The sequence below is a fragment of the Tasmannia lanceolata genome, unplaced genomic scaffold (genome assembly GCF_043159265.1).
Source record: "Tasmannia lanceolata isolate RefF3 unplaced genomic scaffold, GAP_Taslan_0.1 ptg000018l, whole genome shotgun sequence".
NCBI lineage: Eukaryota > Viridiplantae > Streptophyta > Magnoliopsida > Canellales > Winteraceae > Tasmannia > Tasmannia lanceolata.
In genome coordinates, this window is record NW_027518695.1 from 11,220,961 (window position 1) to 11,236,744 (window position 15,784).

At 37.0% G+C, this 15,784-nt stretch overlaps 2 protein-coding genes across 2 annotated transcripts; one reads left to right on the forward strand and one right to left on the reverse strand.

Moving 5' to 3' along the window:
• Window positions 1–58: 58 nt before the first annotated feature.
• Window positions 59–5,560, forward strand: LOC143851451 (small ribosomal subunit protein eS26y-like). Its single transcript, XM_077360895.1, has 5 exons — window positions 59–212; window positions 297–389; window positions 777–861; window positions 939–1,069; window positions 5,315–5,560. The coding sequence occupies exons 1-5, from the start codon at window positions 210–212 to the stop codon at window positions 5,378–5,380; spliced, it is 378 nt and encodes a 125-aa protein (XP_077217010.1). The 5' UTR covers window positions 59–209; the 3' UTR covers window positions 5,381–5,560.
• A 1,676-nt stretch (window positions 5,561–7,236) lies between these two features.
• Window positions 7,237–15,304, reverse strand: NPU (ATP-dependent helicase/deoxyribonuclease subunit B). The gene is made up of 9 exons (XM_077360618.1): window positions 15,071–15,304; window positions 14,914–14,976; window positions 14,744–14,799; window positions 12,909–13,002; window positions 12,673–12,733; window positions 10,718–10,799; window positions 8,357–8,412; window positions 7,725–7,788; window positions 7,237–7,497 (listed from the first exon to the last, which is right to left on the reverse strand). Exons 1-9 carry the CDS (start codon window positions 15,200–15,202, stop codon window positions 7,434–7,436), a joined length of 672 nt encoding a protein of 223 aa, XP_077216733.1. The 5' UTR covers window positions 15,203–15,304; the 3' UTR covers window positions 7,237–7,433.
• Window positions 15,305–15,784: the final 480 nt, after the last annotated feature.

Below are 15,784 nucleotides of genomic sequence, written 5' to 3' on the forward strand. Positions count from 1 at the left end.
TCGGGTTACCAAGGCCTCTACCTTAACCAAATTAAATTTCTGGGTTGGGTTAGGGTTAGGGTTAGGGTAACGTAACCCTAACCTAACCCAACCCGTGGAAAACTCACCCCCGCTATAAATACTGACATGTTCATTTGCCTCAGAACTGCAAAGAGGAAAAACCTCAGATCTAGGGTTTGGGTTCCGCAAAAAACACAAAACCGCCTCAAATGGTGAGATCTACACGGAGAAATCATAACCCTAGGCTCCTTGATCTTCTTATTCGCGAATTCACTTTCTGTGTTTGATTTTTGCAGACTTTCAAGCGCAGAAACGGTGGCCGGAACAAGCACGGCCGTGGTCATGTGAACTTCATCCGCTGCTCTAACTGCGGAAAATGCTGCCCTAAGGTAGTAATCTCCTCATCTTTTATCTTTCATCTCTTTACCGTAAACCTTTCTTTCTCACTTTGTTATCAGAAAACAGTGTCTGAAACCCTAGACAACTTACTTTCTTACTTTCTTATCATAAACGAACAATTGAAGCGTTATTAATCAAGAACGAACAATTGAAACGTCTTCTTTATTAATCTACCTGCTCTTGCAATCTAATAAGAACACACTAATTGAAACCTTATGCTCTTTTTTTTCTTGAATGATATATTAGGTCTTTGTTTGTTAGCTTGTTTTTTTTTTAATCAGAAAACAGTAGTTGAACCCTATATTTTCGTTGCCCAAAATTTATCAGAAAAGAGTATGTTTGACAGTTGATCGTTGTTCCTTTTGTTTTCTTTCAAGGACAAGGCGATCAAGAGGTTTCTTGTGAGGAACATTGTTGAGCAAGCTGCTGTAAGGGATGTTCAAGAGGCCTGTGTTTATGATGGTATTCATTACTGAATTTCCCCTTTTATCTTTGTGCTTAATTTTTTTTTTTTTCTGATTAAAATCTGTTTCTTTTAGGGTATACACTACCAAAGCTGTATGCCAAGATGCAGTACTGTGTTTCTTGTGCAATCCATTCACATGTTGTGAGGGTTCGATCTCGTGAAAAAAGGAGGAACCGTGAGCCTCCACAGCGCTTCAGGCGCCGGGTACTTTCTATGAGGCTTTTTTTGTCTTTTATTTGTTTTTTAGGTCCTTGGAACATTGGTATTTTTTTTTTATCTGTTGTACATGATGCAAAAAATGAATGGTAATAGTAATTTTCTTTTGGGATTTTTTATGAGTGGTAATCGTAATTAGACAACAATTATAAAATGCTCAAAAAATGATTGCCCCTACATTAGAAGTGATAATTTTTGGTTGAAAATGTAATTATCGGAATGTTTCTAATCAGTTGATAGGATGGTTGGTCAATCTTATATTTCACTGATTTAATCCATTTTCTTTGTGTTCTTTATTCAGTTCTATATAAGGTTAGTGTAAATTTGTCGTTTCACTACGTGGAACCTGAGTTATATTGATAGTTTACATGGCAGCTGAAATGATACTCCCCACTTATTTGGTCAAGAATCCAAGAATTAGAGTAAATTTGATTAGTCACTTATGATGCTTGGGATATTAGGATCCAAACCAAAAAAGTTGCAGAAAAACATGCTTCTACATATCCAAAAGTCTTTTTCTGATTATTTGTATCACCTATATTTATACGTATTTGCTCTGATCAAATTTATTCCAACAAAATAGTGATAAGTACCATCCAAAAAAAAAACAAAAAACAAAAACAAAATAGTGATAATTATTTCATATCATTAAACAAAGGGAGATGATATTTTCACCCCCTCTGCAGTACGCATTCGCCCCAATTATAACGTGAGCAGTGGGCAACTTTAATTCTTTTTGACGTCAAATCACGTTAAAAGGGGGGCGAATGCGTATTGCAAGGGGGCGGGGCGTGAAAATATCATCGCCCTAAAAAAAGTGATAGTCATTTCATCTGATATACAGAATATTCAAAAAATCTGATATACAGAATATTCGATAAACAAGTAATATCTTTTTCTTTATTTCTTTCGAATGATGAAACTTTAATTAAAGAGAAGAAAAAAAAAATCTCTTGACCGAGATGGTGAAGGACACCATCAAAAGTAAAAAAATACAAAAAAACAAGTAGTTTCTCCTCTTGTTTTCCTAATTACATGTGAGTCTGTGACCCATTGCCAAACAAGAACCAAAATTGTAAGATGATTTCTAAATAAGGGCTCATTCAACATAGCTTCTCATTCTCAGTCTTTTGGAGTGGGGCACTGCTTTGCTTTGAGATTTCACCTCCTTTTTCCCCTCGAAAGTCAACATTTTGAGAAATGGGTAGAGCATGTCAGGTTTGTCAAATGCTAGTCTTTTTTTTCCATTCTCTGCTCAAAGAAGTGCAAAAAGTTGCTGACACGGTGGAAGCGTGCGGAAACTAGGTGAAGATCACCGTCCGTCCCCCTTTGATGAAAAACCTTGAATCCACAAGGAAATAAGAGAAAACTGAAATTGTGTTTGTCATTCAGTGGAAGATAAGTTGATCTTTACGCAGGCGAGGGTATTAGACTGGGGGATCCAATCTCACCGTATTTATTCATTACCGTGGCTGAAGCTCTTAGCTTACTCATTTCCATGGCAGAAGAGAAGGGCTGTAATACCTAACCGATAGCTCACCTACAGTTTGTGGATGACAAGTTGGTGTTCCTGAAGAAATACATGCTCTACGCTAGAAATCGTAAGAGAATATTTAGATGGTTTGAATTGGCCTTCTTCTGTAGATTAATTTGGATAAAAGTCTCCTTGCTGAGGTCAACATGCAGGCGAAAGAGGTGGCCTATCATGCGCAAATTATTGGATGTAGGAAAAAGGAGTTACTGATCACCTATGAAATTCCGAACGCATCGCTTTGGGACCCGGTAGTTGAGCGGGTTGAGAGAAAATTGGCGACTCAGAATAAAAATTATCTATCTTTTGACCGTAGAATAGTGCTCATTAACATGGCTCTAGTCAATATGCAGGTTTATTATATGTCACGACAAAATCCTGGTTAAAGTGGCAAAAAGAATTGAAAAATTGCAAAGAGATCTCCTATCGGAAGGAAAGGAGAAAGCAAGCATGGTGAAACATCTCATGTGCTGGCCAAAAGTGTGCAAATCACAGAGATACAAAGGTATTGAACTTGGAAAAATAACATTAAGGAACAAAGCCCTAACTGCCAAATGGCGTTGGAGATTTGGGGAGGAGAAGGAAACTATGGCACATGATCATTAGGGACAAATATGGGAGGGGTTTGGGGAGACTGGGAGAGGAGGGACTAGGTAAAGGTTTGGGAGGGGGTACACATGATCATCGAGGACAAAATTGTGCAAATCACAGAGATACAAAGGTATTGAACTTGAAAAAATAGCATTAAGGAACAAAGCCCTAACTGCCAAATGGCTTTGGAGATTTGGGGAGGAGAAGGAAACTATGGCACATGATCATTGGGGACAAATATGGGAGGGGTTGGGGGAGACCGGGAGAGGAGGGACCAGGTAAAGGTTTGCGAGCATGGAAAGTAATATGCATGTACAGGCCTTTGGTTGGGTTTAGAGGTGTGTGGGGGGGGGGGGGGCAGGCACATGATCATCGAGGACAAATATGTGAGGGGTTGGGGGAGAGAGGAGGGACCCTAAGCTCAGGTAAAGGTTCAGGAGCATGGAAAGCAATATTCATGTCTAGCAAGTTTAGGGTGCGGAGGAGGGGGGAGGGGACTCGGTTTTAGGTGGATTTTTGGCTAGGTGATTCCTTATTATGCCGTGCATTCCTCGACCTGTTCCTCCTAGCGATCGATAGAGGGGCAAGAGTTTGTGACTATATGGAGAGAAGTGGTAGGGGGATGTGGTATGGGTAGTCAGACCTAGAAGGTACCTTAAGGATAGTGAGATTAGTAGCCTCTCCTCGTTGCTCCAGCTCCTTGAGTCCAATTATGCTTACCCATATGACCTGGACCACAGAGTGTGGTCCCTTGAAATGAACGGTCTTTTCCCTTTTCGTTCCTTCTAAATGTAAAAAGCGGAGATAGATCTAGATCCTTATATAATTCCATCTGGAGATCCGTTGTGCCCCATCTTGTGGCCGTGTTCACATGGATGGTGGCTAAGTGAAGAATCAACACTTATGAATGCCTCAGGAATGGAAGATTGGTAAAAGAGTGACTAGAAATGAAAGATTTATGCTTTTTAAGGACGCAGTGATGGTGGCTAAGTGAAGAATCAACACTTATGAATGCCTCAGGAATGGAAGATTGGTAAAAGAGTGACTAGAAATGAAAGATTTATGCTTTTTAAGGACGCAGTGATGTAATTTGTGGCACTTAGTGGAGGGCTTTGAGCTGCTATTTTACCTCGTGGGGGATATCTTGTCCCATACTGCCCTGTAATCAGTTTGTTGTTTTAATAAAAGAGTTAAAAAAAGCCCCTTCCATATAATTAGAGTAAAATGGACTCCTAAGAAATTCAAAAAAATGATGGTATAGAAACCTCTGCAAATCAAACGGTGAGGATTATCCTATGTATTAGACTTTTTGGGCATGACATAGTGGACCAAAATATGAATTTCTACATTATTCAAGTATATCTAATATGAACCCTGAAACACACTGACTACATCTGAATAAAGTTTCGAAGAATGTCCATGGAAAGCATTTCAATTCCATAGTTAGGTGTCTCCCTAGTATTAATCTCATCTATGTCCTAGTACTCGATCCCAGTTTCTTTTAATTATGGATATAATTAGAACTAAAGAATTTACGTATGTCCCTTGTCCAACAGTTAGAAGATTGGTCTTAAAAAAGGAAAACAGCTTAGTTTGTTTTTTGAAGAAGATTACAATGCCTTGTTCTTCCATATTAATAATCTAGGATATGGATCACAGTGTTTTGTCTTCTTAACAGTTGGTTATGCTTGAGAATAAGACACAATAGAAGGCTGTTGCCTCAGATCTTGGTATTTGTTAGTTACTTGGCTTTGGCCTACTTCATAGTCCAAGACAATGGAACTGCAACAAAAAGGAAATTTAGTTGAAGAAGATTTTGGTATCTGTTAGTTACTTGGCTTTGGCCTACTTAATAGTCCAAGACAATGGAACTGCAACAAAAAGGAAATTTAGTTGAAGAAGATTTTGGTATTTAGTCAAAATTATTGGTAATAACTGGATGGGTTCTGTTTTTCAATAATGTTATTTGTAGTGTAATGACTAAAAGGAATGTTTCATTCTGAAGCTTGTACACTGATGACACACGTGCAGTTTTTTACGATGATTATACTCTTTCCCTGAATTTCTGATTTTATCTGCTAAATGATGGGTTTTTTGGCTTCTCTCTGTAGGAGGACATGCCAAAGCCTGGGCAAGCACCACGCCCTGCCGGCGCTGCAAATCCTGTTCGCCCATGAGTTATGCTGCACTGCTTTTTAATCTAGTAATTTCGTAGACATCGTCTTTTAGTTGTCATCTATTTCTTGTTTTGATTAGTAAAAGCCCACGAGGACCTCTGTGTGTTTTGGGCTGGAGAATGAAAGAAAAGCTACTTCGGGTTAAAGAAATTTGAAATGCACTTTTGGTTTATGGTTTTATGATTACGTTTCTGTATCTTTGTTTATGCTTTTGCACATGTCCAGGTAAAACACATCTAATAGTTGCTGTTGCTAGTTCTCAAATGCTTCCCAAAGGGCGCTTGTAAATGAACCTGTTTAAGGTTGGAAACGCCCCCAGCTTTCTTGATTTGGAAAGTGGGAAAATAAAATTATATATTAAGCCTGTGTGGTGCAAACTCGACTCGACTCAACTAAACCTTTGTCCCAAACTAGTTGGGGTTGGCTGATGAATCCTTTGGAAAATTTTCATGAAGGGGTGGCAGAGTTTACAGCCGGCTTCCAAATTTTCATGAAGGGGTGGCAGAGTTTACAGCCGGCTGCCAACCTGACACCAACCCTATGTGATCGACTCCCAAATATCTTAAATCGACCACCTTGTAGAGTATCACATAATGTTCAATGGACATTTTCATGCAACAATCCATACCTCAGATGTATTCAGGCCAATCTTTAAAAAACAAACTTACATATTAGAGGAAACATGGAAGTGGAGTAATTTATGCAATTTTTCCTATAAAATCAAACACCTAATATAATCCAAGAAAACTAATAAAAAATGGGATTAATATAGGTGCAAAATGTTGGGCCCGATCCCATGAAAACATGAAATGCAAGACGATGCAAAATGGGCTACAGATTATCCACAGTATCAATTCTAAAATTGCATGTATTAAAACTCACGCTATGAAAAAAGTGATTTTTCCATCCGATCCGAGGCCAAACCAGAGGTCTAACCTGATTAAATAATACCCCCTAACCCATCACAGACAAATCTTGAACAATAGCTAAACGAAAACCCTAAATACCATCTTCCATATCCTTTTTTTTCTGTCTCCTCAAATGGATCTGCCTGAAAAGAGGAAATCAAGTCTGGGAGAGTAGATGCGGCTTGTGCTTCTGTGGTTGCTTGGGAACAACATATCTGAGGTCCTACTTAGGAATGGACAAATTTGGATCGGTTGATAGGTGGATTCATTTATATTTGTTTCATGGAAAAAAGACTCAGGCGATCCTAGTGAAAAGATGATTTCAACCACTACCATAGAGTAAAGAGAGGCAGATATTGATTCCAATCTTTCTTCTAGAGAGAGGGAGGAAATGCCAAATGATGAATGAGATATTTCATTTTCTTTACAAACTCCATTTGCATGCGAAAGAGGCACGGGGCTAAGCCCGACTGATATCAGCTTCCCTCTAACAATCCAATCCATCTGACCGGATGTAATTTTTTCCTTAGAGTCATCCATTTGCAGTCTATAAATTGGAGGAGGAGAAACTTGTGCAGCATAGGGGTGTAACTTGAGCCGGGCTCAACCTGATTTTGGTTCGTGTTGGGAAAAGCTAACCCTATTTAATTTCGGGCTGGGTTAGGGATGATGCCTTGGGCAACCTAACCCGACCTCGAGCCTCTAATTTTTCGTTATTTTCAAAATCTCAATTTTCTTCTTTTTTTCTTTTTCCTTTTTTTTTTCTGTGGGCTAACGCAACCCCACCCGATTTGGAAGTTAGGGGCATCGTTAGAGTTGATAGATGTAGAGGTCGGTTGCATTAGGGTTGAGGGAATGCTATCTCGGGTTGGGCTAGGGTTAGCCTCGAACCGACCCAGCCCAACTGGAGTTCCATCCCTAGTGCAGCATAGCTTCCTAAAACAAAGAGAGAAAAATAACCAATTTATAATATAGTGCACCCAATTCACACCATGATTTCCTATAAATAGGAAAAACAAGAAAGGAGAAACAGATTGAAAATCGGTGCACCCCTCATTGTAATCCACAACTGTAACTTGGAAAAATGGCTCAAAACTAGCCGTTTCACTGCATGTATGGTTATTTGGGAATCCATGAGAACTCTATCATTCAACCTTGGCCACTCCTCCCCCAGGCATGCTAGTCTCTGCAACAGTCTCCCTCACAAACCTGGAAAATTGCATATAACTTTAGAGCTTGCCTCGACATAAAAATAGATGAAAAATGATGCCTCATCACTTAATAAACAGTATCCATTGTTCAATATGCTATGAGGGTTTTCGATGTTTTACTTTAATTTACCATAATACAGAAAAAATCTCACCATTTAATTAATTAAAACATAGAAAAGCATACAGATTGTGGTGATAAATACAAGGACAGAGATATGCCATTACCTTGCTAGTTTGTCCTGAGAAGACTGCAAAACGTAAATCGCAAGAACAAATGACAACAGGAGCCCTGTATAACAATTTGAAGTTGTATCAAATATCTGTATTGGATTTGAATGGATTGTTACATGATAAAGGCAATAAGAAGTAATGGAAAATGGTAAAGGTCAAATTTTTGGCCATTTCAAATAGTTTCGGCAGATCCAAACACAATCAAAGTCCACTTCCTTTCCCAGCAAAAACTACAAATTTTGTCATATCATAGTTGCTTCACAAAATATATAAAGAGAATTTATAGTAGATTCAAAGTTACCCACACAATTTAGAACAATGGGAAACCATGGGTGTCAATCAAAATAATCGTGTCAATCAAAATAATCAGAGTGATGCTAAGAATGCCATTAAAATCAGAGCTCAACAAAAACATCCTTCCCTAAAGACAAAAAAAAAAGAATGACGTGGTTGATCAAAATAATGTGATCCTATGACTACTGCCAAAATTAGAGGTCAACAAAAATATCCTTCCCCAAGTATGAAAAAGGATCCAAATTTCCAACGGTTTTTTTTTTTCTTCCAGTAAAATTTAAACGAATTTTCATTGGTTTCACCAATGTCTACATGATGAGCATGTGTTATACCTGATCCAAATAAGACATAGAACCCACTAGAGACATCTATCTCTGACTGCTCCTCCCTGCAATAAGAATCAAAGCTTATATTCAATCTGTTCAGAGAACATTGAAGGCAAATAATACCAAAAAAAATAAATAAATCTAGATATATCATAATCACATGCATTACATGATAAAACATAACCAAGCCTGCCAAAGATGCAAAACATGGCAAATTCATGTGCATATTGTGTTACGAACCCGAATCGGTTCGTAACGTGATTGATCTTCTCGGAGGGAAGATCAGCCTCTTGATCCACTTCGAGGGAAGGATCAGTCCTCCTCTGTGCAAAAGACACAATTCTAAGATAATTTCTTCATTGATGAAATAGAAGATTACAACTTATTTATAACCCATAGATCCAATTCAACTTTCCTACTTAATAAGAATCCTACCCAAATCTAGTTCCTAATTAAATAATAGCTTTCTATTCTAAGAGCAGCCAATATACTAAGAGTTATATCAAATCTCCATATCCTACTAAATATAAATAAGTACTAAAAATATTGCTAGCAGCCACATTAATATTAAACCCAATTTAGATATTGCTAAATCCTAATTTATTCAACTCTAAGTGAGACCCATCTATCTAGTCACGTATCATTCCACCCCTCTTGGAATCAACCTTGTCTTCAAGGTTGAAAATTAAGCGCTGGCTCGTTGGTGAAAGATTTGCGCAAAACCGTTCAAAATTCTTCCATCTTCTTTTTCTTTTCCTTCTAGCTCTCTGTCTTCTCTTCGTCTTGCGATTAGTCATCAAGTGCTAAGGAAGCTCCATTTTCAAATCGATCTGATCGTGTTTTTCATCAAAGCTCCATCGTCGTGCTTGTTTGGAACAATTGGGATTTTGACGCACAAATGGTCGCGGATGAGATCTTCCTGGTGGCGTGCAGGATGAGGATCTTTCCGATGGCGTGTAGGCTGAGACGAATGACGAATTTTTGGGTGACGTCTCTATCGAGATTGACGACGCTTCTTTTTTGCATTTTTCTTTTTTTCTATTTACTTTCTTTCCCCTTTCTTCTTTTCCCTTCTTTTTTTATTTCGCCGTCTCTTTTTCATTGTGCAGGGCTTCTCGATCGTCACACTGATTTTTTTAAAGCCTTCTACGAATCGTTGTTGTCCTTCCATCATCTTTGAAAGAGATCTCCTGCAGATCTTCACGTATTGATTCCTAAATATCTGAAGACGTAGCCATGGTGCAGGATCGGCAGCTCTGATACCAATTGTTACGAACTCGAATCGGTTCGTAACGTGATTGATCTTCTCGGAGGGAACATCAGCCTCTTGATCCACTTCGAGGGAAGGATCAGTCCTCCTTTGTGCAAAAGACACAATTCTAAGATAATTTCTTCATTGATGAAATATAAGATTACAACTTATTTATAACCCATAGATCCTATTCAACTTTCCTACTTAATAAGAATCCTACCCAAATCTACTTCCTAATTAAATAATAGCTTTCTATTCTAAGAGTAGCCAATATACTAAGAGTTATATCAAATCTCCATATCCTACTAAATATAAATAAGTACTAAAAATATTGCTAGCGGCCACATTAATATTAAAACCCAATTTAGATATTGCTAAATCCTAATTTATTCAACTCTAAGTGGGACCCATCTATCTAGTCACATATCATATTGTTTGACCTTCCAAATTGACGGTGCCATGAACATTCAGTTGTCATCAATTAAGATCACCATACTAAGAGCAAAAGGCTAATTTGATCATTTTTTTTGAAGTGAGGATGTTATCAGACTTAAGACCTAATTCCCAGATAATGGTGATTTGGACCAAATAAGAGTGGGGGCATTCTTTTATAGGGGTTCTCAAATATCAGGGGCATTATAAGAGAAACAAATGTACTCCCATAGGTCAAGGGTGATTGGCTGCCGGCCTACTTAGTTTTAATTACAGGAGGCACACCAGAAGGTACTTACCCATCTAAAGAAGGCTTTAGCTATTGGTTCAAATGGGTTCATGTAAGACAAGAATAATATAAAGCTGTGACCTAAAGAAGTTTTTGCTGATCCTCAATTACTTTAAAACCAAGAATATATAAACCTGTGACCTAAAGAAGTTTTTGTTGATCCTAAATTTATTTAAAACTAAGGAATGGTGTATGTTCCCATCCTAAAAAAAGAAGGGAATGGTGTATGTTTATTTTGACTAGAGTCTGGTAACAATTTAAAAGGCACAAGAGGCGAATGCAATAGAACAGCATGCGAAAAAATGTCATCAAGAACCCTGTAAGTAGCGACACAAACATTCTATTATCAGTATAAAATCCACAATGCATGAAGACTAACACTAATGATACTAACCACGTATATCTGACAAGCACATGTTTTGGCCAATGTTCGGGGTCCCAAAAATGCTTACGTAAGTCTTGATGGATTTCAACATCTGCTCGAAACAACAAATAAATGCTTGAAGAACTGGTTAAATTGCAACTCTAAGCCATTCAATATTATAAGTTAAAACTTATGACGAGGGAGATCAACTTTTTATTGAAAACAGTAAATACAATGTTCTATTCAAAAAAGAAAAAAACAAAAACAAAAGTTCTGTTCAATGTTGTATCATGCAATGGTTCAATCTTCAATGCATCTAAACCTAAGAACTCCAGTTTTAGTTTTATTGTTATTCCCATGATCATTACATGGGAGTTGTGGAAAGAACATTGCCAAAGATGGAAGGTTCAGCTAATACCTCTATGTGGGCTAGTCACAATATATGTAACTTGGGTTAGAGATCTGGCGAGCTATCATAAAGTCACTGCTAATGTGAACTTAGTGGAAAATCTTGTTTTGAATCAAATTGGAGTTCAGCCAAGCAGGGCAATGATGAAGAAGATTACTTGGTTGGTTGGAAAAAGACCTGTTGGTAATATGATCTAACTAAATATTGATGGAGCGGATAAGGTTAATCTTGCTTGCTCTGGAGGCAATGGATGGAAATTTTAGAGACAACAAGACTTGCATTCTTTTTGCTTTTTTCTCATTATTATAGGTTGAGTACTAACATTCAGGCTGAAACTAGGGTTTAGATGGGTTTAGATTCCGTAAAGAAATTAATTGGAAAAACATATGGATCGAATCAGACAGTAAGGTTCATATAGGGATCTTCTGCAACAAAAGTAATATTCCATGGTCTCTTGCAATACTACTGTTATGAGTTAGATGATTAATGAGATCAACCCTTATTTTCCCCATCGATATAGGGAGGGCAACAGTGTAATGGATGCAATATAATTAAGGTAGATCTCCTTTCAAAAAAAAAAAACAGTGTGGTGGATGCTCTCACTAATGAGGCTTGTGTGAACATGGCCCACACACGCACACACGGTTTCTGTTGTCACGGAAACATAAATGTTTCGGTTTCGGTTTCGGTTGAAAATTTCGGGAGAAATCATGTAAAATCACAAAAACATATGGAAACATATGCAGATGATAGAATTTAAAGGTGAAACTTCAGAAAATACTTGAATAAGCATAATTACATACTTAGAAACCATCACATAAGCATGACAATCATCCATAATTGTTTAAAAATGTCGAACGCCTACTAACATGGATTGTCGCTCATGTCTGATAATTTAGTACATACCAAATTTCACATGTAATTCATATAAATATTTATCCATAATACATGCACTGCATTTCATATGCAATTCATATAAATATAATTATGTAATACATACTAATTTAACATACCACTGTTCCACTGGGGAAAAGATGACACCGAACGAAATTAATGACTACGCCAGGGGAAAAGACGAAATGGAACGAAATTGATGACTACGGCACGGAGAAATGTCCTCATGATTTTCACAATTTACATTTGAAAATCCCAGAAACGATGTCGCAAATAATGCAATAGGAAGTGCAATGAGCTTCATCGAAAGAGACCTCATAATTTCAACACATTTTGGGTGTGAGAGCCAAGGGGCAAAAATTTAACTGTGCAACTGATTTGTTCTCAATAAAATTGAATGAAACACACATTCTATCACCTTCATTCGAAACTATTAAATCCAAGTGCACATCTAAAGAAGCCAATTGCTTGCCTTTTTTAGCTCGAGAAAGATTTCATTCAGGTGAATATTATTCAAACTCATAAGGATATATAAATTATAGTTGACATGAATCAGACCTGCTAATTTCCATGTAGATGCTACCAAACAGGTTGGTATGCAAATGAGGTTCATGATAAAAAAAAATGCAAAGATAAAGCAAAAAGTGAAAAGGTAAAACCTATAGAGAATGATATCACATACAGTGGTGCGGCATGTCTACAACTTTAGCTGTGACACCATGTAAATCACTTCCTGAATATCTCTGCAGGATGTCCAACTTCAACATTAAGCCTTCCATCCCAAATAAATAATTGAAATTAAGGTTCAGATGTTTAAATTATGGGGAAATTCACATTCTGAACAAACATCTACAAATATATGATACTAATGACAGTAATAAATAAGGAAATTTTATGCAAATTAGTTGCAAATCTTACCAAATGTACATCAATCATTGGAACTTCAGAGCTCTTGCGATTGATCAAGAGAAGCCATGGAATAAGAAATTTCTCCCTTCCAACTTGAAATGATCTGCATATCCAATGAAACATTACATTCATGGGCAATTCCGCAAATGGGCACAGAACACAAAAAAAAAAGTTCAAAAGCTCGCATAAGGATTGGAATGCACCCAAAAGTGAGCAGTATTAGCCAAGCCGTCAGATAATACAATAGAAGATAAAACAAAAAACAAATCTGACATAGCTACAACTAACTGGTGGTTGAGTCGGCCAAGTCTAAAGTTGACCGACTGAATTTTTAAACTGATTCAAAAAGCACCACTAGAATAGGACTTTACCACTTACATGGATGGAGAAAACTGCTTGCGAAAAAAATATCAAATAATAGACAGTTTTGCAGCATAAAAAAATTTAAACAGGTGAGAAGATTAGCATTCAATGGTAAAAACATAAAGCATCAACAAATTTAGAACTGCAACGTAAAACATATTGAGGAACCCCGAAAGTACTTTCGTTCTTCATTAAATAATAGGCTACCCCGACATTGATGTAGTCTTCCAGAGAAGAAGAAATAAAATTTAAATGCAATAAAGCAATATAAGTACCTTTACTGGTTCTGAAATAAGGATGGCAAGGGATAAGAGACTGATTACACAAGAAAATTTGGAAAATAGTCACAAGCTTGATTTACAAGCTTACTGCACCTTCATATCCTTGCTCCTAGCTCCAATCTTACAAAATTCATGATGGTCATACTTGTCTAAACAATTCCCCATTTATGACAATAGATACTTGTGTTTATTTCCTTTCTTACCTTCCACCTTTTATTCTCATCTAAGAAGATACTAGATTTTCTTTTCTGCTAATGTGAATTACAAGTCAACCCTCATCCAAACAGATCTTATAGAAAGTTTTGAAGAAGTCATTCCATTCTGCATTCCCAAGGTCAATTCAGTGAATTGCAAGGAAAAGGAGCGCAAAATTAGAAAAAATGCCCATGAATCAAATTAAAATATAGAAACACTAAATGCTAAATTTTGATGGATGATTGAGATAAAGGTTATTCTAGTTAGACATTAAAGGGTATTGGTTAATGTTAAGTGGGGGTCTTTAGTAAGAGAAAATTGTGTCTTTTGGCCTTTCATTATCTAAAGTTTTAAAAGGGGAAGTCATGCGCCAAGAATTTTAGAGTTTGGATTCTATTTTGCTACTGAAAATTGAAACAACTCGCTTTTTGTACGATTTGGAATTTTGGAGTGGAGTTTAGGGCCAGATTTTGAGTATCCCATCAAGTGATTATCAATTCCATCTTTTCTGCTCTTTCTTTCTTGGGGATTAATTGATGCTATTCGTTTGGATTGCTTCTTAATTTTTTAGTTTCGTACCCTTCCTAGGACTTTTTGTTGGCTTGCAACATCAACTTGGATTCCCATAGGAACCGCCTACGACATCCGCTTTTGTAATAGGTGAGAAACATGTTATGCAGAAAAATATGACACAAACATCTTTTATTCTATTGCACTGTCCACATACGAGCATGACCTTTCTTTCTAGCCTTTCAGTGTTAATGACCTTCTTTCTAACCATTCAGTGTTAATGGACGACTTCATAGCCAATTGATCCCACTAGCCCTACCTTGTGAGTTGAACATCCTTTGGTGACTTTGCCCTTTGGTAGGGTTTTAATTCAGAAACTTACAATATACACCCATGAATTTATCTTGAAACCATTGATATTAACTAGACCCATGAATTTTAAGAAAGGAACAAATATAGAACAAAGCGTACAAAATCAACAGACAGTATGCTTACATTTTATAAGGGTCTGCACCAGTGTAGCCAGTAGGTTTTGCTATAGGAATCAAAACCTACATATTACCCAAAATAAAATAAAAATCAAGGTCTCAGCTTACACCATCACAATATAAAAAGAAGAATACAACAAAGACATACTGTAAGAAGAGGAAAAAGAGGATAAATACCTCCCGATTTACAGCGAAAATTGGGCAATGGCGTCCGATGACATCGTGCCAAACAGTTCTCGACTGAAATTTGCGGGAAACGAACAGATAAATTGGAAAAAAAATTGGGAGAAACTTGAACAATAAATAGAAGAAAATTAGGGTTTTTAGTTCATACCGAGTGATACTGACCCCTCTTGCTCATGGGGACAATATCTCCTGGCTTGTAAGCACGAGAAATTGATGATATTAACAGAAAACAGAATAAAAACAGGAGTGTTTTGTGAAAGATGATGGATTTTCTGGCCATGGTGGAATCCCTAATCAGAAATTTTCTGAGGGGAAGAGAAGAAAACACAGTAGACTATTGAATTTGAAGCGCTTGGAAAGAACAGAAACAGGAAAATATGATGCCCTTTTTAACAAAAGAAAAGTATGAGGAATGCTAAACGCAAGAGTGCCCTTGGAAAGACCAGACGCAAGTGTGTCCCCATTGGATCCACATCACCTCATTGTATTTATAATTGCACTGAAAATTGTAAAAATAATGGAATAATAATTGTAATTAGGGGTGTCAACAGATCCACTTTGGATCGGATCCACCTATGTCACAGTCACAATCCATTCAAAATCCTTAACGGTCGGATCTGATTCGAATCGTTCTTCAGATACTACTTTCCACGTCACGATTACGATCCATTTTAATTCGGACCGTCCATCAGAATGTCCTTTTATGTCCATTAAGCTAAGTACATAATTATGTTTTTTGAAAAAGAGTTTGAATCCAGTCCACTCTTAGTGTGTCTATATGCATTTTCTTCAAATAAATTAAAATTTTATTTATGTTTAATCTGTGAGCAAAATAATGATTGTAAATAATAAAATTAATCTA